Source organism: Mycteria americana, chromosome 2, assembly GCF_035582795.1.
Source record: "Mycteria americana isolate JAX WOST 10 ecotype Jacksonville Zoo and Gardens chromosome 2, USCA_MyAme_1.0, whole genome shotgun sequence".
Classification (NCBI taxonomy): Eukaryota; Metazoa; Chordata; class Aves; order Ciconiiformes; family Ciconiidae; genus Mycteria; species Mycteria americana.
In genome coordinates, this window is record NC_134366.1 from 155767829 (window position 1) to 155794374 (window position 26546).

The 26546-nt window shown below is 36.4% G+C and overlaps 1 protein-coding gene across 1 annotated transcript in view; it reads right to left on the reverse strand.

The window, feature by feature from the left end:
- NUDCD1 (NudC domain containing 1) overlaps positions 1 to 26546 on the reverse strand; it is a 54124-nt gene that overhangs the window by 9438 nt on the left and 18140 nt on the right. Inside the window, exons 3-8 of the mRNA XM_075495153.1 lie at positions 23721 to 23906; positions 20371 to 20554; positions 16663 to 16848; positions 13745 to 13952; positions 5949 to 6093; positions 3563 to 3688 (exon numbers count right to left, since the gene is read on the reverse strand). Of these exons, the coding sequence (XP_075351268.1) occupies positions 3563 to 3688; positions 5949 to 6093; positions 13745 to 13952; positions 16663 to 16848; positions 20371 to 20554; positions 23721 to 23906 (1035 nt within the window). The remainder of the gene's footprint in view (positions 1 to 3562; positions 3689 to 5948; positions 6094 to 13744; positions 13953 to 16662; positions 16849 to 20370; positions 20555 to 23720; positions 23907 to 26546) is intronic.

A 26546-nucleotide genomic window follows, 5' to 3' on the forward strand; every position in this document is an offset into this window, starting at 1 on the left:
AAGTCACTTACCAATTCCACCATCAAGGGCAAAACAGACTTTACTTGGGGAAAATTAATTTAATTTACCACCAACTAAAAAGTAGGATGATGAGAAACAAAGACAGAGATTAAAAAAACCCCTTCCCTGGCTCAACTTCACTCCTTCATTCCTGACTACTCTACCCCTCCCACTGCCAGAGTGGTGCAGGGAGATGGGGAATGGGGGTTGGGGTCAGTCCATAACACTTCCTCTCTGCTGCTCCTTCCTCCTCATGCTGTTCCCCTGCTCTAGAGTGGGATCCCTCCCACAGGATACAGTCCTTCATGAACTGCTCCAACATGGGTCCTTCCCATGGGTTGCAATTCTTCACAAACTGCTCCAGCATGAGTCCTTTTCAAGGGGTACAGTCCTTCAGGAATGGACTGCTCCAGCATGGGTCCTCCACAGGCCACAGTTCCTACCAGAAAACCCACTCCTGCCTGTGCTCCTCTCCACAGGCTACAGCTCCTGCCAGGAGCCTGCTCCTGTGTGGGCTCTCCACTGGCTGCAACTTCTTCCAGGGCACATCCACTTGTTGTGGTGTGGAGTCCTCCACAGGATGCTGCATGGATATCTGCTCCACCATGGTCCTTCATGGGCTGCAGGGGAATCTCTGCTCTGGCACCTGGAGCACCTCCTCCCCCTCCTTACTTCTCTGACCCTGGTGTTTGCAGTGCTGTTTCTCTCGCATTTTTCTCACTCCTCCCTCTCACTGTTGCTGCACAGCATATTTTACCCTCTCTTAAATATTTTTTCCCTTGGCAGGCCACCGGCATCTCTGATGGGTTCAAGCTGTGTCCTACGGTGGGTCCACTGGAGCTGTTTGAAACCAGATGTGCCTAGCCTCTTCTTGCAGACACCACCCCTGCAGCCCCCCAGCTGCCAACACCTGAGTATGAACACCCAATACACCTCTACAAGCTGAGGCACCGTGTATAGGTGTTGTATCTCAACTGACAGAAGTTAAGCATCTTTGAGATGGATAACAGACAGAGCACTCTTCTCATCCACAGCTCACTTCATTATGCAACAGTCCTTTAGCTAAGGGAGAAGGTCAGACTGAGGAATGAACTCTTTCGACACTTCTTTGAACTGAGGAAGTAGTTTCACAGAGAATCAAAAACCTGCACAAATGTTTATGACACCGCAATAAAATCCCAACATTAGCACAAAAGTAGCTTTGAAGTCACCAGCAATCACCATTTTCAGCCAAAGGTACAACAGTATATAAGTTAAATTATTTACATATGACAAGAAGTAAGCCTTACAGCACACAGCACTGAGTAATTTGTAGATTTCTTTCAATAGCAGCTACACATATTTTTAAGGGTCAAGAACTTAGTATTTTGTAAATCCCTTATATAGTAAAAACACACACCAAAATTTAAAAAATATGTTCTTTCAGAAGTACCACGTCAGAAACGCGATAGTTTTACAAATATCAAGATTTTGGTTTTAATAAACCTCTGTAGTTAAGTAAAAAAACCCAAAACACCCAACATGTAATTCAAATCTACATGTGTCCTAACAATAACATTATTACACATATGATAAGTACAAGTGTCATGTTACTTAGCTATTGTTAATTTTTACATCACAAACAGTTTTGAACAGACTAAAGGAATTAAGGTTTTTTTCCAGGTTTCAGTAAGTTTGTGAAATATGTAGAGAAATATTTTAAATGTACACCACCTCAGCAAAGTAATTCTGAACTTTGATTACTTTTTTCCCCCCAGAAGTAATTTACAGTGCTTTGAAAAATCCAATAAATGTTATTTAAGCTGGGTTAGTTGCCTATTTTACATGCAACAGAGATACGGATCACTTGGACAGACAGCCCAAATGCAAAAAAAGTTTTGTGAGTGTTGTCAGAACATGAGAAACTCAACTGCAATAAAGAACCATTGAATCCTGAAGCAGTTATTCAGGCAAAGCATCCAGAACCAGAAAAGCTCTTGAGGAATACCTTGCCTCATCTCTTGTCTATCACCACGAGAGCATCTCCACTCCAACGGACATGCATAAATATATGACATGCCTCCCACACTCCTATAGCTCAGATATAAGCATGATGTATTTCACAGAATGACATGCAGTTTTAGTTAACAGAGGTCATTCTGGCACCTAGTGAGAAGGCAGACTCATGCTTCTATATAGGCATACAAGCAAGGGAAGAGTGATCTTATATGTCACCTGGTAAACAATGAATGGAAGTTCTTCTGTTGTGTTTCCATAATCCACCTATCAACCAGAAAAGTCTCCTGCCACAAATCAACTGCTCTCTGAAATTACCTACTGCAATTAGCTATTCGAAGACCTAGGTTTACATATTCCATTTCCTATTTCATCCTTGCTCCACATATCACTGGCACTACTCTCTCCTTTTGTATCTAAAAACAAGCAGTGTCTCTTCCCTGAAGCCATCTTAATTTTGCTAAGTATTGGGATGCCTGTGTTTCACTGCTACAAGCACACACCACCACTTTGTACTTCAGGCATCTTTCAGAATTTTTTCAACTACTAATTTTTGCGCATGTTGTCATACATGCCTGCAACTGGTTTTAACAGGATGCATAATACAGAACTCAAGCATATGGCAGTATACATATTAATCTACATAACACAGAAGGCAAACTGTATGTTGTAAATACTACTGCAAGCAGTTCCAAAAACAAGGTAGTGTTTTTAGGTAGTCCATACTCCACCTGACAAAGCCCCTCCCCTCCACAGCAAAAAAAGTTGTCCATCATGCATCTCTAGTTTCTGATGCTTGGAAACGCAACACCCTGAAGTTTAGGCCACCGTTAGCCTAACTTAAAGAATTTATATTAATAAAGCAAATATTTCTCTATAGGAGAAACTGAATAACTGCATTTGAGCTAGAGGAGACAAACGTTATTTTGCCACACAAGAACAGGCCAGTATAGCAATATATTTGACAGAGATAGCTGGCTGTCAAACTTATTTATTTCAGCTGGATCATTGCCATTGAAATGCACTAGAAAGTGTCAAGAAAAATAGATCAAGTCCTAACTTACTGTTAGTCAATGTTGCTTACAACCCAGATCAAGCCTATTGAAGCATTTTGCTTACAATCTGTTACTTCCAGTGAGATTGACAAACAAGTATCAAAGTCATCTATGCTCCAGCTCCTTAGTAAAAAGGGTCAACTTTCTACCAGGCTATCTGGAAAGTTCCCGAGAAAAATGCAAGCTAAGGAATCTAGAAGAATTTTATGCCACTGAAAAAGACCCCTGTCTTATCATTATTCTGACATAACTTTGCTTTTTCAAATAGCTCACTTGTGAAAGTATATATATTTTTTAAATCAGAATAAAAGGAGCCTTGTTTTTACATTAAAATGACATTGAAGAACACATGTTAGTTGATAATTTCTGTTGCTATTGTGATTTTACATTATGGAAGAAATTTATGTAGTTTCAACAGTTTGCACAGATTTTTGTTCTGATAATAGAATTCAACTTGCATATCATAAAAAAATGTTTTAAAATATTTCTGTATAATAATTTGCAGCGCTTACTACATGAGTGACTTTCAGGGTATCACCATCAAATCTGCACAAGCTTGCGCTATCTTCAAGAAAAGCATCACATTCTTCTAGTTCTTGAGCATTACAAGGTGGGTTTTCCTTTTCAGGGTTTGGATTCTGAAATAAAAAGACAATGAACTACATTGAAAATCTGAGCTACTGAATATATATATATATCTATATATATCTATCTCCCTTTTGATAACAAAAGAAGTTCAACAGAACAGGAAGAATCATTTGCATATCCTTACATACTTAAAGATCAAGCTATTATGTACTTATTCAAAATTAATAGAACCATTTCTGTTGTGGAGGATAACATGAGTGGTAGGTACAACAAAATCCATTTCAGTTTTAAGGAAAGGTACATAAGCCACTAAAACATGGACAACAAATTCCCTTCTGCAAGTAGCAGAAGTATACAATTCTGAAACCTGTGCAGGTTTAGTAAATTTACATCAGTGTAAGCTTCCTTCAGATTGCCATCGGAAATGCTATTAAAAAGGGATTAATTAATTTTGTAAGTAGCTCTAAATACATGCCTCCTTTTAGCTTTGCTAATAATTATTTAAAACTAATAATGTTGTTATGCATATTTTTCAATGCACTCAAACCAAGGAAAAAGCACGTGTATTTTTTCACATCCCGCAAGTCAAAGAAAGGAAAAACCATCACTTTTACTAGTAATTCAAGAGCAAGATATAACACTACTGCATGCGGAAACAGCTTACTTCTGCTAATGACATCTTCCTTGGATAATTTTCAAAACCAAGCTATGTTACCTTTGTGATACATTTACAGAACTAATTTCATGGTAACAGAAAGGGACCTTTATTTAACTGAAGGCAAAAATACACACTTCCTCATTAAGTATGAATTAAGGTTGCTTCTTGCACAAGAAAGACACCATCTTGACAACTAGTACAAGCTGAAAGCTGGGGCCAAACAGAATGTGTAAGGAAAGATTAGACAGGGCACTGACTCAATTCATCTGACAGGGGGGAGTTCGTGAGTTCCTGTGCTCACTTCTTCATCCATTTCAGCTGATTATTAAGAACTTTTATTTTGGTTCAGTCCACAAAGTGAAGGAGATCAGCACAATTTTTTCTTAATTGCTAAGACAATTTAAGTTCAAAGAAAACAAACATGAAGACATAACAACAAAACATCCTTAAATGACAGGAACCAGGAAAATTAAGTGTCATATACTCCAGGCTAATGCATAAGACTTAAAACAGGGTATCTGTCTCCTTAGAGGCTAGACTTTGGGGTTCACCTCTCCTCTACCAAGCATTCATCATGGCCTCTGGTTTACTGTTTTCATCGGGTGGCTTTTAAAAAAACCTTCCAGGTAAACATCATTACCATAAGCAATTGAGATGACCAAAAAGAATCCATGCCTTTATTATACATACGTAGCTAAAGCTGCAGTATAACAAAATATGTAACAATTATTTAAATGAACAGTTACTTAAGGAAAGATTTTTTTTTTTTTTTAACATCATCATTATTGCACACAAGCTGAAAAGTTGTGACCAAAAAAACCAAATCATCACTTTAAGCTCAGTGTGAGTTACAAAAGACAGTAAATTTGAAGTTCCCAATAAATCTATGGTCAAAAGATGTACTACAATATCTTGCACACAAACAGTGCGTGAGAGAGGAGGGAAATCAATTTAAGCACTAAACAGAATTTATTTTAATAACAATTTCAGCCTTATTAAAAAAAGTAATAATCCAAAACTAATATATCAAGACCCATAGGGAGTCACACTTCACAAGTTTTAGATGAGATGCCATTTTCTAATTAAACCAAAAGGGGAAATATCAAGCAAACAGCAGTTAAAAATTACATTTTATTGTGTTTTAAGTAAACTCCCTGTATAACAATAATGCCAGAAAGTTCATGAGTCATGCTTATGCTTTCCTAAATTTTCCTTTTAAAAACGTCATTTACACTCACAGTCTACAAGTCAAGTACAGTATCCCTAGGAAGACAGTATAAAAGTGTTGCTAAACTATTGATAAACAAGAAACAGACATCCTTCAAAATACTCAAATCCACTAATTTAAAACAAACTGCCACATCGTAAGTGGTGGGAACAAAATTTATTTTCATTGTTAAATCAGACTTCTGTTTTGGTGCACAGACATGATCATGTAAGCTAATTCAGTCCCCCATAAAGATGATATTACTGTTCAAAGTATATTCACAACTCTAGTGCTATTAGGTTTCAGTTAAAAATGAATGCAGAGATAGGATTCTGAATAGTAAATGAACTGATGAGCTATGTCAATGAAGTGCAAATTAGGATATCAAGAAAAGACAACACGCAAATCTACAAGAATTTAAAATGTTTTACTTTCAATGCCTTACCATTACTTCAGAGGTAAGATGCATCAGGCTTTCAGTTATTTCAGAGCATTGGGAAGAGTCCATAATGAATTCCCCTCTTGTGTCACCAACTATTAGCTCTGGCCACTGGAGTCCCTCATTTTTCTTAATTAGAGAGATTTCCAAACTAAAATGCAAATAGAAGAGAAAGAATAGTACATGAAAACACTGCATCCTCTTCTCAGATTAGTCAGAAAGCTCTAAATATAGATTTGAGCACTTCTCCTCTCCAAACTGAATTAATAATGAGAATCACTTAACAGAAACCATTAGCATTCAATTTATAAAATAAACTATTCTAATGGAAAATATTCTGAAGAAAAACAGACCAAGGGCATGTGATTTCTAAAAGCCTAAAACCAAAGAGAATGCATTCATGTAAGTGACCTCAGAGTTTTCAATGTAAATACAGTTTCCCCTGAAGCAGTCTTATTAGAATATTTTAAATACCGTAGGAGATCACCTGTAAAGAAATCTATTCAAAGAGTGACAGAATTTTACTACAGAGGTTTATTTGAAACCTAAGAAGTACTTAATAGGCTACTTAGGCATGCACTACATTTCTATAACACCTAGGACAAAAATATTTGTATTTTATAGACCTCAGAAATACTAAACGAGTTAATTATCTACATTGTATATGTAAAATCATATCTCAGAAGAGATACGATTTCTGTAACCTGTAAAAAAAAACAAAAAAAAACCCAAAAAACAAAAAAGTGAAGAGACTCAGCCTGATACACCAACACAGCAATTCCATTTAATTACTGCATTAGACCAACACATGGATATAATGATAAAATGAGAGTTAGTATTATTATATTCACTTTTTAGATACTTACAGGGTCTTTTGACAGGGTCAATGACAGTCTTTTACCTGACAGAACAGGAAAACCTTCTAAGTTACTAACTACTGCATCATAGCAATAACTATTCGGTGAACTCTGAATCAGTTTCTGAAGCAATTACATTGGCATTAGAAATAGCATCCTTTTACAGAAGATATTTGGAGCAAGTTATAGACTTTTAACTAACAGATTTAAAGTGGTACTGCAGTACCAACATTAAGAACCGAGTGTAACTTATTACATTGAAATGTGCAATTACTATTTCCCATTAAACTAGAAGCCTGATATTCATGCAATATTGCTCACTTGATTGAGTAATAAAAAATTGGAGTTACTCAGCTGAGTTATTTTTCACTATGATATCTAATAATCAACAACTGAAAAAATCACATTTTAGTATATAGTATTAGAATAATCTATATACAAATATTAGTCCCTTTATTTAATTCTTTGGGAGAATAACTGTCTTTTACAGTTAACCTTTTGGGGAAAAAGCCAAGATTTTTAATGAGGGAAACCAAAGGAAAATCATAGAATCATAGAGTATCTCAGGTTGGAAGGGACCCATAAGGATCATCAAAGTCCAGCTCCCTGCTCCTTGCAGGAGTACCTAAAACTAAACCATATGACTATCAAAAGAAATTGAAAAAAATTTTAACTGGGAATGTCTTGCAGAAAATGTCATGCCAGTTTTTTTATTATAACCAAATCTCACAAGGTATATACACCTATATACTCCATACACATAGAAGTTCAAACAATGCATTACTGAAAAATATTGACATCAAGCTTGTCCAAGCACCCAGAAGTCAGAATTATCTCTACCATATGTTTTTTCACTTTGTATTTTAAACTATTATAATGGCAGGAATAACTACTGCCATATGTATTACATACAAAGCAATATGCAAAAGTATCATAAGGCACAATATCTCAAATGTATAACACTCTGCTCGCCGATTTCCACACTTGGGGAATAGTAGTGAAAATGTATGTATTTAAAAGATATAATTCGAAACTGTAATGACTTTTTTTTCCCCTTTTTTTCTACTTGAAACTCGGACTTCATGGTGTCAGAAAGCTATGGTTAATATAAAGTCTATTTTTCACTGAGTTTTCTCAAAAACTCTCCTTAGATGGCCATATTTTCCATAACATTATGGTTGGGAACATTACTGTGCCATTGAAATAAATCTGTATTCTCCCTACATACTGCATGCTCGTTCAGGTTTATATGATTAAAGTTTGTGCACCTCAAAACCTCTCAAAGGAAACTAAATTGGAAACTCTGCAGAAGAAACTCTGCAGGAAGCTCTGTGGACCAAAAATGCCCAATGGAAACCCAAGGACAGATCTGAACTACACAAAAAGTTACAGGTTTTTTTCCGTATCAATAAGCTTCACACATGCAGAAATAACTTGTTGAACTGGGACTCTGAGACAGAAAACTGAAGTGCATACACCCTCATAAAACACATATTAGATACTGAAAATATATATTGATATATATTACAATCAGAATAACTAAACTGTAAGAACAGTAATAAATCTACAGCAAAAACGGGAAAAAAAAAACCCAAAGGAGCACTGATTATAAAACAAAGGTAAGACAGACTGAAAGATTCTTTTACAAAGTTATAACACTGAAATTCAAATCTTGAATTTCTGGAGTCAAAAACAAGATTTCCAAGAAATATGCACGGTCAAAGGGATAATTTTTCTTCAGAAGAAATCACTAACTACAGCACAATCATATTTTATTGCCAGATGCACAGCAAGAACCACTTCTACACTACTAGATCATTGGAAATGCCTTTCAACACCTGTACATTTTTGCTCAGAGCAAGTATTTGGTGACTTAATCAAAGAAAGCTCAAAAAGTAAAAAAATCAATAACTAAGAACTCAAAGTTTTTAATTGGTAAGTTTAGTTTATGGAAATGCAAGAGGGAGTGTAATGTAAGTAGCAAATACTGTTATCTGGTATTTATCTCTATATTTTTCAGAACCCTTAGTGCTTCAAAGTAAAACCATACTGGATATTAATGATTGGTATTAGAAAACAAGAGGCCAAGCAGAGAACAACAGAAAACATTTCAAAATGCCTTGGAAATCAACACAACTAATACATTCCCCCCACTCCCACCCCATGTCCAGGAGGTATACTGTGGCCATTAATATATTAGGAACCTTAAGGCAGAGTTTTTCTTAACCAAAGAAATTCTTGATCCTTAAATAGTAAATAGATTTAAGCATTTTCTCACGTACTGGCTTTGGCTGGGATAGAGTTAATTTTCTTCATAGTAGTGTAGTCTAACAGTGTAGTCTAACAGGAGCTGGTGGAAGGCCAGGGCTTACATAAAGCTGATAAGGGGGATTCAGACTGGAAAGCAGAATGTCTAAACAAGAATTACTGTCCTTGGGAGTAAAGCACATCCTGGAGAAATATGTCAGCTAATTAAGATGTTTTGGGAACCATCTGAAACAACTAGTAGAAGTGTGATAAGAAGCACCCTCACGCAAACTATCCTCATTATAATACTAAAAGTCACACCCCTCGAGCTGGAGACCCCAGCCCAAGCAGAGACCCCCCCACCTTTGAGCATGTGCAGAATATTAAAGTAGCACTGTAGCTTTAAGTTGAAATAAGAGAAATGTAGACCAATAGAAAACTGCTTTGTGTAATTACTTATGCATAACTGGACTGTATAAATACTGTACCTGTATGACCGAACTTTGTGCTAGCTTTGTGGAGCTACCACCTAGCACCCACCTCTGCGCAGACATGAAATAAAATACCTCTGCCCTGTGTGTATATTGGCGTCTCGCACACCGGGTAAATGACCTCACACTTGTGGGTTAACAGTGGCTGGTGTGATGCTTTGTTTTGGATTTGGTTTTGATTTGGATAAAAGACAAATATGCTTTGTGATATAGGCAAGTTTATATTTTGCTAAATTTGTCCTTTACCACAGAGTATTTGCAAAACTTTCCCAGTGAGAAAAATTAGTTTTTATCTTATTTAAAGGAAATACCTCTATTTCCATAGAAACAACTCCTTTCTTATATTTTTTTTCACGTGATGACACCATATATGGAAATTACTCTTTAAGCAACAATTTCACCAAACCTGCTTGTTTCAAGAAATAGTGGCTCATTGCTTTATCCTAGGAGAGAGCAAAAGCAGTAAACGTCCAAATATGTATAATATACTGACAGACCTTGTTGCTTTTCTTATACTTGTTGGAAAATCCAAGACAAATTCCATCATGAACCACATCCGAAAAAGGAAACTTGAAACACAGTTTTACTTATTGACTCATTTCCTTGCATTCCTCCCCCCCCATCAGCCTGTACTCTTCTTCCCCACCCTTCATCTTATGTTTAAATAATTTCTTTGGTTCAGGACTTAGCCTATGGTTCTGCATTTACAGAATGATCAACACAAGGTGCTTCCAGTCTGCAACCAGTGTTACATGTAACAGAGCTTGTGACAGACTACACCCCAAGGGGTGGAATGTGACTCACTGAACGAACCCCTACAATGGAAGATGGTTGGCGGAGATGGGCAAGGGGATGTGCCCACTAAGCTCAGGGAATCATGCAAAGAAGCTGACCTTATCTCAACACAAAGGGTGGCCTTTGTTTTAGATAAACAGCTATCAACAGTTGAGTGTATCAACTGGTGGTGTAAATGTTTCTCCTAGAGTTCATTAAGAGTGTGAATATCTCTCAGAGTTAGCCAGACCAGCATGGGGGGGAGTGAATATGTGGCTCAGCCCAGGCAGAGTATAAAAACTAGGCAACTAACAAAAGAATTTGGAAGACAGCAATGGGCTGGAGCTGGCTTCAACCCAGGTGCTCCTTCCTGGCAAGTGTGGATGCTCAGCGTTGTGACAGTGAGCATATTATAGAGACTGGTAATGGGAATCATGTTGGTATTGTGACTAAACTGTGTATTGCAATTGCTATATTTTGCTAACTGTAACTTGCACTTGTATTGAGTTTTCAGTGTATCTTGTATCACTCTGCTAAATCAGAAGTCCTGTGTAACATCAACTGTCTTCAAATCAGTAAATTGCATCATTAGACCCTCCATACGTGGAATATCTAAAAGAACCTGGTCAGAGAGTACTGGACTCTGACAGAACAACACATAACAGCTGCATCTTACAGTCTTATTTTGGTTGAAGTGAACAAACCACAAATACCTTCTATATCCAAATATCTTCTATATCTTAAAAGGAGTACCAGATGTAGCCAGTTAAAAAAAAGATTAACTCTTCATCCTGTAGACCATGGCCTCTAACAAGTTTAAGAAAAAATAAAAACGAAACCTCACAAATTTAATACTGTAACAGACACTGAAAACTAACTGATTTAAGCTCGTTCTCATTTAAGTATGGACACTCCTACTACTCTGAACTCCTTTTGTGATTATGCATTAATTATAATAGCTGTGATATTAACTAAGGCTACAATAACTACCAAACATATAGATGGCCAGCACTGGTTAGAATACTTTACCTGTAGTGAAGAAGTATTTGGGTGCCTAGATTCACAGACATTACAAAGAGAATACCTGGAGAAGCTGGACAACTCTATCTTGCAATAAGACTATATATATCAATATCTGATAGCTGTGAACTTGTGCGCAAATCCCTACCTGAACATTTAAGAGACCAATATGAGACTTCTAAATAATGAAACACACCCCTAGGTTAAATAAACAATGCGCTGAGTTACAGACTGTAAAATGTATGAACTTTTCAAAGCTCAGAAGTATGATCACAAAGCTCTTAGAGCAGAAAATGTTTAGTCCGTTCCAGACTTTCAAACCCACCTCCCTCAGGCAGACAAACAGAAACCCACCAGTGCAACTGACAAAAGAAGCTATAGAAATTCCAAGCTACTTTTATAGGCTTAGGGTACAAAGAAGAACAAGATCATCTTCACAAAGAAGAACAAGTGTAGACCAGCTACTTGTTTTTTGTAATGCACATACTGCATTTCACTCATCACAACTTAAGTCTTACTTTGAACCGTTTAGATGGTGCTTTAGTTCTAGCTGTTCTGACCAGGTAGCACAAGGGGAAGTACAACTGCCAAAGATAAGCAAAGACTTTTAATCCCTCTTGTAAGTGGAAGGTTCAAGAGGAGTATGTTCAGCAGTATTTAAGCATTCAACAGCTCTCTCAGTTCTGGTCCTACAAGGTAGGACAAAATGGTGCATGTAAGTGTTCAATGCACCTGTTAACTGCAATAAAGAAAGTGGCTTATAACACAAGCTTTTAGCTTCAAGCCTCAAACAGAAAACTCAGAGGGGTGCGTTTCCAAATATACAGGGATTTCACATTCCCTTTCAGATGTGCAGAAACACATGTGGAAATAAATCTGAATACTTATGTCACCTTCCAGATATGAAGCATTTTTATTGATGCATATGCAAATGTGTAGGCAATTTGCACACACAAAAGCCCCTAAAACAATGGCTGAACACATCTTGTCACTGAGATCAGTTTAGGGCTCTGAAGGGCCCTCCAGAAGCTCTAATAACGATATAGAGTCTAAGTAGAAAGCAAAATTAGATGTCCAGAATTAGGCTGCAATTCTCTACCAGAGAACTAAAAATTCTAGAACTAACAGGTTTTGAAATAAATATTTTAACAAAAGTAAATTTGACTATGGTTTAGGGAGCTCTGAATTCTTTTTCCTTTCCATTCTTTGGTGTTTTTATTTCAGAAAGAAAGAGGCAACTGAAATTTACTTCTCAAATAAAACCATGAACATTTCTATTTGAGGTCTACAGCATGTTAAATTCACACAGATTAATTTTATATCACATACATAATGTACAATGGATTAGGAAAACAAAATAAAGAATTTATAAGTCAAACCTGAAGAATTTATGTTTCATTATTACCAAAAAAGCTTCTGTTTGTGGAAAGCAGAAATAGAAGAGAAATCATTAACACAAACAACAGGGTAAAAGTCAGGCTAATCAATCCCAAAATTTAGTGGAAAAAAACCCTGTTGAATCAATTAAGTTTACTCTGCTTACAAAGCTATTTTTAACATTTTGATAGCTGGGGGGTTTTCTAGCTATTTGGAAAAAAATAAAGTTTTTCTTTGGTACTTCAAAATATTACTGAATTTACTTACTGAATTTATCACCGAAGTTTCATAACTATACGATACGCTGTCTTTATGAAAATCATTTAACAGTTTACCTATTCACTTTTCTACTGTGATCAACTAGAAGTAAATGGACACAATTATTCTCAAAGAGAATAAAAAAAAAACCAAAACAGGTAGTCATACAGACAGGTAGTCATACAGACATGCATGGGTTAATCTCCAGTAGCTCATATCACCATATATTGTTTTAGAAAGGCAACTGACAACCTTAGAACAGGACATTGACTCTATCTGCCAATAAACACAAGTAAAGCATGTGAAAATAGTGTGAGGAGGTTATCATTACAAACATCAATGTAGCCTAATGTTGCAAAGAGCCCTGCTTCACAGCTCAGCAGTAGAATCTCTTCATTTCCTGGCCTGATACAGGTATAGCTGTCAGTACAAACAGTTATACATAATGCCTTTTTTTCTGAAACAAAATAATTTATTATGTTGGAAAGGCTGTTCTATGTTGTTGTAGGAAATAGCTGGTCATGTAGCTTATAAGCAAGTTTATAACTTGTGCACAGAAAGGGGATTACTTTCACAATTAACTAAAGAAACAGTATTGTGAGATAGCATTGCAAAAGCCAGTGAACTATTTTCAGCAGAGGAGATAGATTCTTGTAAGGAGGAATGCAGGGTGTAGCATTAAATGAGTCCCTTCCCAGAGGGGCCAGAAGTCAGAGATATGGTATACACTTTAAAATCAATTCCTATCAATAGGAAAACTAAAAACCATATACAACACCTTTTGTTCTCTCTAATTATCCATGTGCAGCTTTCATGGTCCACAGATGAATAGAGTTTTCCTTCCATCAAAGGAGGCTGGTCTTTCAGCGTGACACATATGTTATCAGGGGCAAAGCGTACTTTTATGTCATCCTTAGTGATGTCTTGAGGAATGTGAACTGTTATTGTCACATCATCTGCGGTCTGTTGCCAGTAATAGAGAGGGTCTACAATTGGAAACATGCAGAAAAATACAAACTAGATTACAAATGCTGTCCTGGATTCCACAGCATGCAATGCTGGGAGATATGGAATAGAAGTCTGTGGAAGAGTGGAAACTAACTTTCATGCTGAACAATTTACATAAAAAAAAGTTTCTCCATTTTATAATCAGAATATATTTTAGCAATCAAGTTCATTTGTGTCCCTTGTCTGGAGAGCCATTTATATTCCTGTCTTTACCTAAATATGCTGATAGAGTTATACAATGGGCATTAACTATTACTCCGAGTTTATTGTAGCATACAAAAACTGATAACCAAAATGTACTTAAATACATTGAAACATTAATGATTAATAATTTGGTTGAAGAGGCATCAGGTGCAGTGGTACTGACAAGCTACTGTATGCTCAGAAGTATATGCCATTCAGAGATGTGAACTTTTTTTTCTTACCTATTTTGCCAGAAGCTACGCTGACTATTCAACAGAAATTATTTTAGAAGACCGAGTAGTCTTCACCTGCCTCAGTTGATGGAGATGAAATAAAACTGCCTGCCCAGAGGTAATGCTTGACTTTTGCTCCTGGGTGTAGAATCTGCCTGATGTCTGTCTTGATTATTAAACTGCTACAAGAAGTGGCCTTTTAAGAGAAATGTTTATACAAAAGGAAGGCTATGACAGCATGATTGAGTAGTGCACAGTTGGTCACAGAAAACACAAATACAGACGTATTCATTTTCTAAAGAGCAATCTTGTACATGTTACCTTCCTATTTAGAGGAAAAGTAAAGTATGGATAGATCCTTTGGAAGCTCTCAAGTTGTCACAATACAACACAAGATTTAGTTGATCTAAGCTTCATGTCAGCAACTGTGACTCTGGAAGGACTCTTACACTGTTGTCCGTTACCATGAGTTTCCTGTTTGCAATGGATTAGTCATAGGTGCTACAAATATACTTCTCAGAAACTATTAGTATCTGAGATATGACAGCCTCCAAAATTCTAAACTTTGACACAGATTGTATCTGACAGTAAAAGTCTTCATTTATAAGAAAACTGAATAACACCAAAAAACTAGCTTAGACTTCCCCTCTCCCAAGTCTTCAAGACAGTCTTCTCACAAGCTGTCAAAAACGTGCAGAGGAGACCATGAAAGAACAAATTAAAAACCAAAATACCAATGTGCAACATAACCACCTTAATATTTCTTTACCTATTTTGTAAAATCCTATAAAAATTAGAGTGCTGTTGCCGGCCCATCTTGTTTCATTATCTGATATCTATTATGCCTGCAATTTTATATAACCATGCAACTAAAATTATGGCCTACATCAGGTTTAGCAAAAGAAATTCTCTCTTAAAGAGGTATTAGACTTCCCTCTAAACTAGGAGTTCAGGTGTCAGTACTTTCTCTACCATTACATTTTTGTGCCATGCGAAGTTTTCTAAAAGTATTGCTGCAAACAGCACTCCACACATTACAGATTTCTGGGCTTTGGCAACACCATATGTGCACAAACATACATGAAATGTGCTATCCAAAGAGCCATACAGTGCTCTTTACTGTGTTTCTTTAATCATACCTAGCACACAATTCAAGAAGCTCTTAAAATCCTTAAAACATTGAACTAGCTAATTCAGGTGACAACTGCATAGGCATTGCATTATGGTGCTTGGTGCACTGAAGAACTCCTTTGCCTCAAAATTTATACGTACAGACTATGCTTAATGCAATTACATGTATAACATCACAGTTATCACAGTGTATAATGTGAATACATTCCAGAAAATTGATCTTTTTGTATTGTTTCCCAAACAGATTTTTGCACCATTGACAAAGATTGTGCTAGTATCACTCAGTTAGGATTGGTTCGTTAACCAATGTCTCATATTCAGAAGCAAAACATCAAATCTGAAACAATAAAATATAACTACATAAACATACATATTACAGAGCTCAGTGATATTTAAGATAAAATAACTTTATTAATAGGATTTTACATAGCTATTTTTGTTTTGATTTCAAAGAAAAAGAAGTATGGATGCCTTTTGTTGACATTTATTATTTTTTCTGAACTGCTTTCCCACTGGAGAAAATATAATCTTTTACAGGATTCTAATTCTTTAAAAAGTTTTGGTTTTGTTGTTGGTTTTTTTTTGGTTTTTTTTTGTTTTTTTTTTTTTTTTTTTTTTAAGTTTAGAAAGGCAGGAGTAAATTAAGTATCAGAGAGCTTTCTGATGAACAACTATTTTGGGGAGTCAATGGGTGCCACCCTGCCCTCTCATCTAGGAAGACTGGCATCTTAATTTGAGTACTTCAGCCAGATGTAGATGCCTAAATTTAGGTGCTACCTTAGCAACTGAACTGATAGCAAATACTTAGTATAGTTCTGTTTGCAAAATATCCTATTTCTTAGGACAACAAAATTCTTTAAGTGTCTCCTATCCAAAAAAGCTTCTCATATAGGTCATGCACAATACAACTCCCCAGGGTGAAAACAAACAAAAAAAGCCAGTCTGTCCTTACCAAAAAAAAAAATACCAACCAACAAAACCAAAAACGAAACACAACAACAAAACAAACAAACAAACGAACAAAAAACCTGGAAGATAGATATCAAGACAAACTGCTAGAATTTCCAAACAGATGCTGAACTGACAAGCTATTTTCTAAGCCAAGAGAGTAGCCTATCATAATCTGCCAGATAAATCTCACCTTTCTTTTCATTTGTTGCTTTTGCATTGTCATTTTCTTCTAATTTTTCATCTTCATCTTGCATAAATTTGAATGGTTTGTAGGAGACAATCATTAGACCATCCCCACTCGGCTCTATTGCTGCATAATGGGGGACTGATTTTCCTTGTAAAACTCTCCTTTTAAAGATTTCATATCTATGATCACCTGTAAAATTAAAACAAACAAACAAAAAAATCTTAGTGGTAATATTTTTCTAGAAGACAAATTATTATATGAGAATATCATTACACTTAAATATACTAAGCAATCCTGCCTACAGTACTGTAGTTTAAAAAGAAATTTCTCAGAATTCTGTTTTCCAAAGATTTTGTTAAATATGTAGACCCTAAAATTAATATAACATTGCCCTATTTTCTTATGATGGCTTTGTTGACCACAGCTAGCACAGCAATTCACAAAACCACTCACAGCCTCTGTACAAACAAGTTTTCCAAATACTATTTGAGCTGCTCAAGTAAAAACTTGAGAAGCAATGAAATAGCTAGTGGTAACACTTTATTCATAATGGAAAATGCCTCAACTTTTCTTCCTCAACTTCCTTTTCTTCCTCAACTTTTGTAAAACACTGCCCTTTAAAAGGGAGGTCCCAGAGGTTAGCTGCTGGTGTCAAGGACCATGCCATTCCCTACTGTGCTCCCAAACACATGCGAACTGATGACTCAAAACACCAGTAAGGTGACAGGTTCTAGGACATTTGTTCTTTTTCCATTAGAATCTTACTGCCCACAGAGTCCTCAGTAATTGATCAACTTCAGAACAGTAACAATTGTACAAATGGAATTTTAGCAAAAAACTAACAACTTGAATAAATTCTCACAAGGGATAAAATTATCCACAGGAATTGTTTAGTTTTTCACATTTATGCTTCATCTCTTCAGTAAAGAAATCACTGTACTTGTAACTACAACTTTACTTGAAAGAAACTGGGAACTCATTAGCAGAGACATTAGACAAGATCAGATTATGATGGTAAATATTATCTATGCCACTCTAGTACTCCAAAGTGTGTTCCTGTTTGACCTCAATGTTAAGCTTAGAGAAACATCGAAGTCATAGGAGAATACAGATAATTATGGGTAAGCCAGGTATAATTTAGGTCCTCTCAATTGGATATCTTGTTTGCTAAGCAAGAAGTGGAGTAAAGAGTAATAACCAGACTATAACGTAATTCTGGTACTTAGTGGTGTTAATTAAAGCCCCCTCCTTTTTCCTAAAAAGTTTGGTCAGGGGCGGGGGGGGGGGGGGGGGGGGGGAGGTGGCAGGGGGTATTACTTGAAGAGATTCAACCATTCTAATTAGAGACAGAGTAAGAGATCTATACAATCAGAAGACTCCAGGCAACAGGGTAACCTGCTTTAAAAATTAACAGATTACCTTGGCTTAGATACATGATTAAAAAGAGCATGTCTTTGTTGTAGTGGGAAGTTAGCCACTCATTGAACGAGCTGTTATTTAACTGACTGAATTTAACTGTGCACTGAAGCATACCAAATTTGTTTGCACATCTCTCTTACAGCATTTGCTCACTTATTAAAAGGCTCTACAACCTCACAACTTGTCATTGTGTGACAAAACCTTTTGTAGAGGATTTTCAATCAATCATCAACACTTTTACATTTTTTAAGTAAGTCTTTATGATCTTTTCAGTAAGTTTATACTACATGATTTTTCTTGTAAAGAAGGTCAGAAGAAAGCTAAGCACGTAACATTTTCTGACTCTAATAAAGCAGCATGGTGGTTCTTCATTTCAAACTTTTACAGTGAGGATTCCTAAAACATTAGTTAACTAAAGAAAACAACAAACTTTGAAAGGGTATACTTCTGTCACAACCCTCTGAAGTACCACACAAGATGTGAACAGACCTAACCCCTGCTTCCATTCAGATTTATTTTCATGCTTCCATTTTTTGTTCTTTGGTAATACAATAGTGGTAGGTGTGATCACTTTGTCTAGCCAACCAGACATTGCAGAGACTCTCTCAGTTGTTGGTGTCAAGAGACATAACTATGTTTTAAGGCTTTGATTTGATGAAGCATAGATTTTGGTAATTTGAGAAATGGGTCGTTGATTAACTAGTCATTTTTACTACAATCTGATTTTATAAACTGCACCCACAGGCAGAATTTCAAGAAAAGTTAAGCACAGCAATTGCCTACTGATGAAAGAGGGTGTAAAATATTATAATTCCTCAAAACAGGTTTTATCTTTGAGACTGGTTCATACATCACTCTGATTTGCAAGACGTTTATTTAAAAGAAATCAAAACTTATTTCTCTCTTCATAATTAAAGTTTGCTTTGAATCTTGTTATTTACATCTCTGCTGACTGTAATTACAAAAATTTTGTCTGTTCCTTGGAAATGCTGGAGAACTGGCAAGATTTTTTGAAAGATTTTTAAATCCACTTTTATGGAAAAAGTTTCATTCCATGAACATTTGTCTTAAGTTATAAAAAACACACTGTAAAAAAGAATTTGTTTATGAAAATATACAGTATTATAAAATATCATAAAAGTTTGTGTTAGTGCTCTCTTTAAGCAATGGTCTTCAGTTCTGGCAGTATTACCGATTTAATTTTTCTTGCACGATATAACCAGTAATGTTCAAAGGTTTCTTTCTCTTGTTGAGCTGGCCACAAAAGCGTAAGGCAATCTAGTGTGGCTTTCTGGCTCTCTCAGAAATATGTCCATCACCCAAGGTTTCAACAGCAGACAACATGAATAAAGCCACTCATTCTCCTATCCATGCTATAAATGTAGGAGACGGAGGAACGTTTGGATAGTAACATCGCAGTATGCAATCAACTGCTTTAGTTCAAATAGTTAAAGATCTTGTTTCTATTGGTATCAAAACGATACTTTTTGGAAGATAATGAACAAGACCATACCACAGTCTTCCCAAAAAGGTAAGTTAATTTAATCCACACATCTTTAGATCAGACGTTGAAGCATGGGGTCTTGTATCCTTTATGGAAATCATGATATTTAATGTAAGTATATATGGTTATATTGAACAGACAAATTACCCTTTGCCAAGCTTTATTAGGATAATACATTAATTAGTAGGTATTAATACACTAACTAATATGTTTTTAATGTGTTGGTCTAAAATTAACTGCATAACTTCGTGCTGTTTTATTGTAGGAAAACCTAGAATATGCAGCATTTACTTTTTATGCTACAGTTCTTATATTTATCTCATGCTAATTCCAATCCCATGACACTGTTAATTGAAGGCTAAAAAAAACAACAAAAAACCCAAACCATAACTAAACAAAACCCCATATCCAGCTGTACAACATTTTGAAAAGTATAACAGACATTACTTAGAAATACTTCCGTAAAACCTCGATTTTACAAGATCAAGCTAAACAGGAATTGCATTTCATAATGTCATAAAGTTCTATCTTATTTTCTAATTACATTAACCACAGGTATAAAACTTTACTTCTTCCTGTCTTCCAAATGTTTGTCAGAATTTAAGTCTACAACCAGTAACTTGATCTCAAAATGTAAGAAAAAATTACCTATGTAAAATCCAAGCTGAAGTTTTGGGGAAAGGAAGTATCAGAACCTGAGGAACAATCAACTTCTAAGACAAAAGAATAAAAGCATGATTTTTTTTTTTAAACATTACTCACCAGTAATATAAATGTAAAACACTTACCCTCTTTGCTTATCTCTGCAATCGTAACCCATTCCAAGGTAATATGAAATCCACTTCCTTTTGTGTCCAATTCATCTTTTTCTACCCTAAGCAGCAGCACAGCTACTGAATGCATATCAGATTTTACAACTGAAACACTGTGTGCTATAATAAATGGACTTCCTAGTTCTTCATTAAACACAATCTAGAAGACAAAATTGTAGTAAAAAGTCAGCCAGTTAAAACCAGAAGTCTTGCTCTTTCTCAGAAAGCAGTGAAAGGCTTCGGTGAAAGCCAAATCAGTTAAAGTTTGCTTCCCACAAACCTCTCTGCCAATATGAATCCATGAATATCATACATTTCTGGTTCCTCCCTCCTTGGCTATCAAGCCACTGTTCTGAAATGCTTTTAATTATTATTGTTTATATTATGAAATCATTATAAAGGCCCATCGTACAAAGCACAAAGATCCACAAAACCATCTGCATTATGGCTGTTTACTACTACAATAAGTAGAGGTACAACAACTGATGAACAGAACAGGATCCATAAACACAGCATATAAACTGGGGAAAATAGTCTCACGCTCAATATGAAAATGTAGGCATTTCATCAAGGCCCTCACTACTTCTCCAGACACCCCAACATCCTGAAAATCTTTGTAGACCTTGACATATGCAAACAAGAAGATAAAAAGGTCCAGTGCGTTGCTGCCAGTGCTTAATCATCAACCAGTACTGAGGGGAAGAGCACCTCTCTATTTGGCTACTATCTTCAGAAAGAGATCCAATTTTTCTTCTCTATGAAGTTTTATGAAGTGGAGTAAGAAACAAAACCGGTAACTAAATGAAGGAGTATGATATTTATGTTTAGGAGGAGCTAGGGTTAGAAGTTTTTGAATTTTTATGTACATGCTTTGGAAAAGTCCATCCATATTTGGATGGGACTAGGTACGCAGAGTACATAAATATTACTGTCATATTGAAAGGCTGTCATGGTTTAATCCCATCCAGCAACTAAGCACCACAGAGCCACTTGCTCACTCCCCTCCAGTGGGATAGGGGAGAGAATTGGATGAGTAAAAGTGAGAAAACTCATGGGTTGAGATAAAAACAGTTTAACAGGGAAAGCAAAAGCCGCTCACGCAAGCAAAGCAAAGCAAGGAATTCATTCACTACTTCCCATGGGCAGGCAGGTGGCCAACTCCAGGAAAGCAGGGCTCCATCAGGTGTAACAGCTACGTGGGAAGACAAATGCCATCACTCTGAACATCCCCCCCTTCCTTCTTCTTTCCCAGCTTTATATGCTGAGCATGACATCATATGGTGTGGAATAGCCCTTTGGTCAGTTGGGGCCAGCTGTCCCAGCTGTGTCCCCTCCCAGCTTCTTGTGCACCCCCAGCCTACTCGCTGGTGGGGTGGGGTGAGAAGCAGAAAAGGCCTTGACTCTGTGTAAGCACTGCTCAGCAGAAACGAAAACATCCCTGTGTTATCAACGCTGTTTCCATCACAAATGCAAAACATAGCCCCATACCAGCTACTATGAAGAAAATTAACTCTAGCCCAGCCAAAACCAGCACAAAGGCTAATAAACACCACTGTAAATTTGAAATAATTTCATACAGAAGGACTGCACATCTTGTAGCTTGAGATATTTAGCAGCTGGTACCTATAGCTGGAAGTTTTAATTCTAGAAACTATGTATTTCAGCTTTTCTCAAAAAAGTACTCATTCAGCAAAACCCCCAAGAAGATAAAACCAAAATGAATCCAAATAGCAGCGAAGAAGAAGAAATAAAACATTCTTTATTTGCTAGAACATTGACACATGAAAATGAAAGAATAAATGACAAGGAATTCAAGCTGCAGTGGCTGAATGAGTCTAGGCTCAATCCAGCTGTTTTTACTGAAACCCAATAACATTTGAGGATTTATGGGGTTGGGATGTTAACATCATTGTAAGTGAATTTAAATGGTGACAGAACCTCAACATATAAATCTCATGTTTTTGTTACACTGACAACTCCAATGTAACTTGTTTATGTATCAAGGCTCTCACACAGAACAGAATAAAAAACAGGTGGTATTTATTACCAACCATCTAAAGAACAGGATGACGAATTTCCTAGTTACTGAACTCTCAAAAGATGTAGGGGAAGGAGCTAATCACTCAGGCTGAAATCTTCCACTTCAGCACATATACCTGAGTTCCTGCCAATACTAACACCTCCTTGATTGCTTAGGAAACAGTCCTCTAATAAAGAAAACAGATACAAAATGTGGGAGCTTTATACCAGATTTGTCTTTCACGAATAAAAAGGAACTAACCACAGACCACGAGACTCAGTAGCTCACATAGAAATGTAACTTAATTATATTTGTTGTGTCCAAGCAGGATAACCAATACCATTATTAGTGTAGTAAGATCACTTCAATGGATGTGGATACAAAAAATGCTCCTTATCAGGACTCTTTAAAAGAATTAATTATGGAAACAATTTAATCACAAGAAACATTAAAACATACTTCAGTTACAACAACAATTTTAAGAAAAAATATTAAGCACTAATCATTTTCCAGATCTAAGTGCACAGTATGAAGATTTTCCCTACCAGAGAGGTGGAAATAATATTGCTCACATTGTACCTGCTCTGCAGGTAACCCTCAGGGTTACTTATCAAAGCTTTTTAATCAGCAGTTTTGTTTAAGTTTTATTCTAGTCTCTGTGGATGCATTTTTAAGATGGGGCAAATTAAATGGTGAGTATTTCAAGCACAATTACATCTGCACAAACACCACAGAAACTAGAAATCTCCTAACTTAAAAATTAAAGTAGCTTTTAGCTTGGTTGACAATAATTTCAGACTTTAAAAAAAAAAAAACCCAAACATTTATTATTCCACAGGCCAGCTGAAATAGCAAAAAATAAAAGATAGGGGGGAAAAAAAATCCTAGACAGACACATATGAATAGGGAAGGGAAAGGGGAAGTGTTTTCCAGAAAAAGTTCTGCTAGACAAGCACTTAGCCACCTATTTAGAAACACTTGTACTTAGAGTCTTCTTCAGTCAAAAGGCTGCTCCCTTTCAAACATTTGAATTTTAGATATTTTGTGCATAAAGAAATCATTAAAGTAGTCATTAGTTCATTGATTTTTATGATTTTTTATATATTTTTTTATTTTATTTTTATATATTTTTATTCATAAAAATAATTGATTTTTATACTTGAACACAATCCTGTATTGGTGATACAGTTACGATTTAAAGCTTAATACTTCACAACATTACATATGTGCAATTCTCATAAGAAAGGCAAGAGTAAGAATTATTTGGTAGATGTACAATTCTTAAATATGTTATTGCATGACTTACCTCCCACTTTTCAGATGCACTGTTTCCACGCTTGCCTGATTTAATTAAATACAGTCTTCCTGTACCATCAGAAAGGGTAACCCATGTGGAAGATGAGAAGTGTATTGAGGCACAAAGGCGATTATCATAAGCTGTCAAGTCTGTAGGTAGCCTGAAAACTTCTCTTGGTTTTTGTAGAGCAGTGTCCTAAAGCAAACAGTCATGCACTAAGACTTTATGAAGTATTTATCAATTTCAGTAAGTATTACAGACAAATTAAGAATAACAAATCTCAGCAGCAATTCACCAGTTTCTTTGTGCAGTTGAGCATATTTGGAAAGAAGTGGGTAGCAAGCATCATTCCACAGACGTGGAAAAGGTGGTGGAATTTCATCAAGTTGGTTTCTATTTACTGAAAACATGAGTGTTCTATAATTGATATTTTAGCACTCAATTTTTTTCCTTCCATTTTACAGCACTAATTACATTTTGCATTAAAAAAAGGCTTTTCACTTCTTTTACCCTAGCATTCCCATATAATTAATCACTTACCTCAAATAATTCTAGTCCCAGTAAAAACATGGAGACTTTAAAAGAAATGAAAGCCACAGAATTGTACTCAAACTAGTTCATAAAAACTCAATCCTAAATTAAAAAGAATTTTAGCTTATTCTCTGACACAACTGGTATGTTCAAGCTGGTACATCATTTCTCAGCTTTCCTAGAGTGGTTATTTTATTCAGTAAGTTAGAGAAGTAACAATTGTGATTAGCTAGCAGAGAAAAGCTGTACTAATTTTTATCACATTTGCAAATAACTTTTCCATCACATTATGAATATACTACGCATCAGGATAAATTTATTTAGCATACTGAATCAGTGGCATACTGCAATCTTATTTTTTGTTTTTAAGCCAAACTACAAGCATAGATAGTTTCTCAGCATGAATAAACAGAGACACTATAGTGAACAAAGTGCACAGATGATACAATTCTCCAGTGAATAATAAAGATATATGGATTTTTTAAAAATTATACGTATCACTAAATTTTACAAAAAAAAAAAAAAAGGAAAAAATCCAGTATTTCCTGCTGTATAAACTTTACACGAATCAGTCTGAGTAATATTGCAAAATGAATGTTAGATTACCCATTTCATCTATATTTCTAGTAATTGTTCTCAGAACTCCTGCTTTAGTTCAGTGTTGCCTTCTTCATTTCCTGCTAATTCTAACAGAAGAAACTGCTTTCCTGCTGTGAATTGGATTTCCAGCTGTTGTCATTAAGTACAAAGGCACGTCTTCCAGGATATCTTTTAGGGATTATTCTTTATCTTGTGCCTTCACTCTTACATACAGCCCTTTCTTTGCTGAATAATGCTTTGTAACTCTCTGCTCATTATTTGGCTTGCAGAATGCCAGAAACACTGCTGCCTGCTTAGGACTATGATTTACCTCCCTTTTGTGAGTTGAAGTAATCTCTGAATATCCAAGACATTGTTAGAAAAAAAAACCTGACCAAATCTTTATGATTTGAAAAGAACTTGGCGTCACAGTTTAAAAAATGGTCAGGACATGTTTTTTCAGCAATACAGCTTGATCAGCTACTTACTAAGCAGATGAGGCTGCAGCATTAATAGCACAAACAAAACATTCTTACAGAAGATGCAGACTGGAGATTCAGCAACATCGCAGTCACATCTCTATAATCTTTCAGATAACTGAAAGAGAACTTAATTGCTTGAAGTTTTTCAACTGAATGAAGTAGTTGCTAAATAAAACGCGCTGGCAGTCTGTCACAAGTAAGGTTCCCCAGGGATTGATACCAGGTCCCACACTGTTCAACATCTTCATAAATTACCTGGATGATGGGACTGAAAGCACCCTCACCACATTTGCTGATGACACTAAACTAGGTGATGAGGTAGACGTGTGACAAGGGAGAGCCATCTTGCACAGAGACCCAGATAGCCTGGAAGAGTGGGGTTAGCAAGAACATTGTGAAGTTAAACAAAGACAAGTGCAAGGTCCTGCACCTGGGACGGAATAATCGAAGAGCCCAGTACTGGCTAAGATCTGTGTGGCTAGGGAGCAGCTTTGCTGAAAGGGACCTGGGGGTCCTGGCAGGCAACAAGCTGAACATGAGTCAGCAGTGCGCTGCTGCAGCAAAAGGCAAATTAGATCCTGGGCTTCCTCTGCAGGGGCATTACTAGCAGAACGTGATCATCCCAGTCTACTCATTGCTTGTCAGGCTGCACCTGGACTACTGTGTCCAGTTCTGATCCCCACAACTGAAAAAAAGACATGGTCAGACTGGAAAGGGTCCAAAGCAATCACAGAATCATAGAATCGTTCAGGTTGGAAAAAGACCTTTAAGATCACCAAGTCCAAACGTTAACCTAGCAGTGCCAAGTCCACCAAACTTCAGTCCATCAAACTTAATTGGAAGGCCATGAAGACAATTAAAGGGCTGGAGAACCTGCCCTATGGGGGAAGACTGAAGGAGTTAAGTCTTGTATCCCTGGAGAATATTCAGGCGGGACCTCATCACAGTATTCCAGTACTTAAAGGACAGCTACAAAAGAGGACAGAGGCTCTCTCTTCACAAGAAGTCACACAGAGAAGAGAAGGGGCAATGGGTAGATATTGCACCAGGAGAGGTTTCATCTCGATGCAAGAGAAATTTTTTACAGTGAGAACAATTAATGACTGGAACAACCTCCCCAGGGACACAGTAGAGTCCCCATCACCAGAGGTTTTCAAGACGCAACTGGACAGGGTGCTAGATAATCACATCTAGGCTCCTTTTCCCATGGAAGGTTGGACCATACAATCTTTTGAGGTCCCTT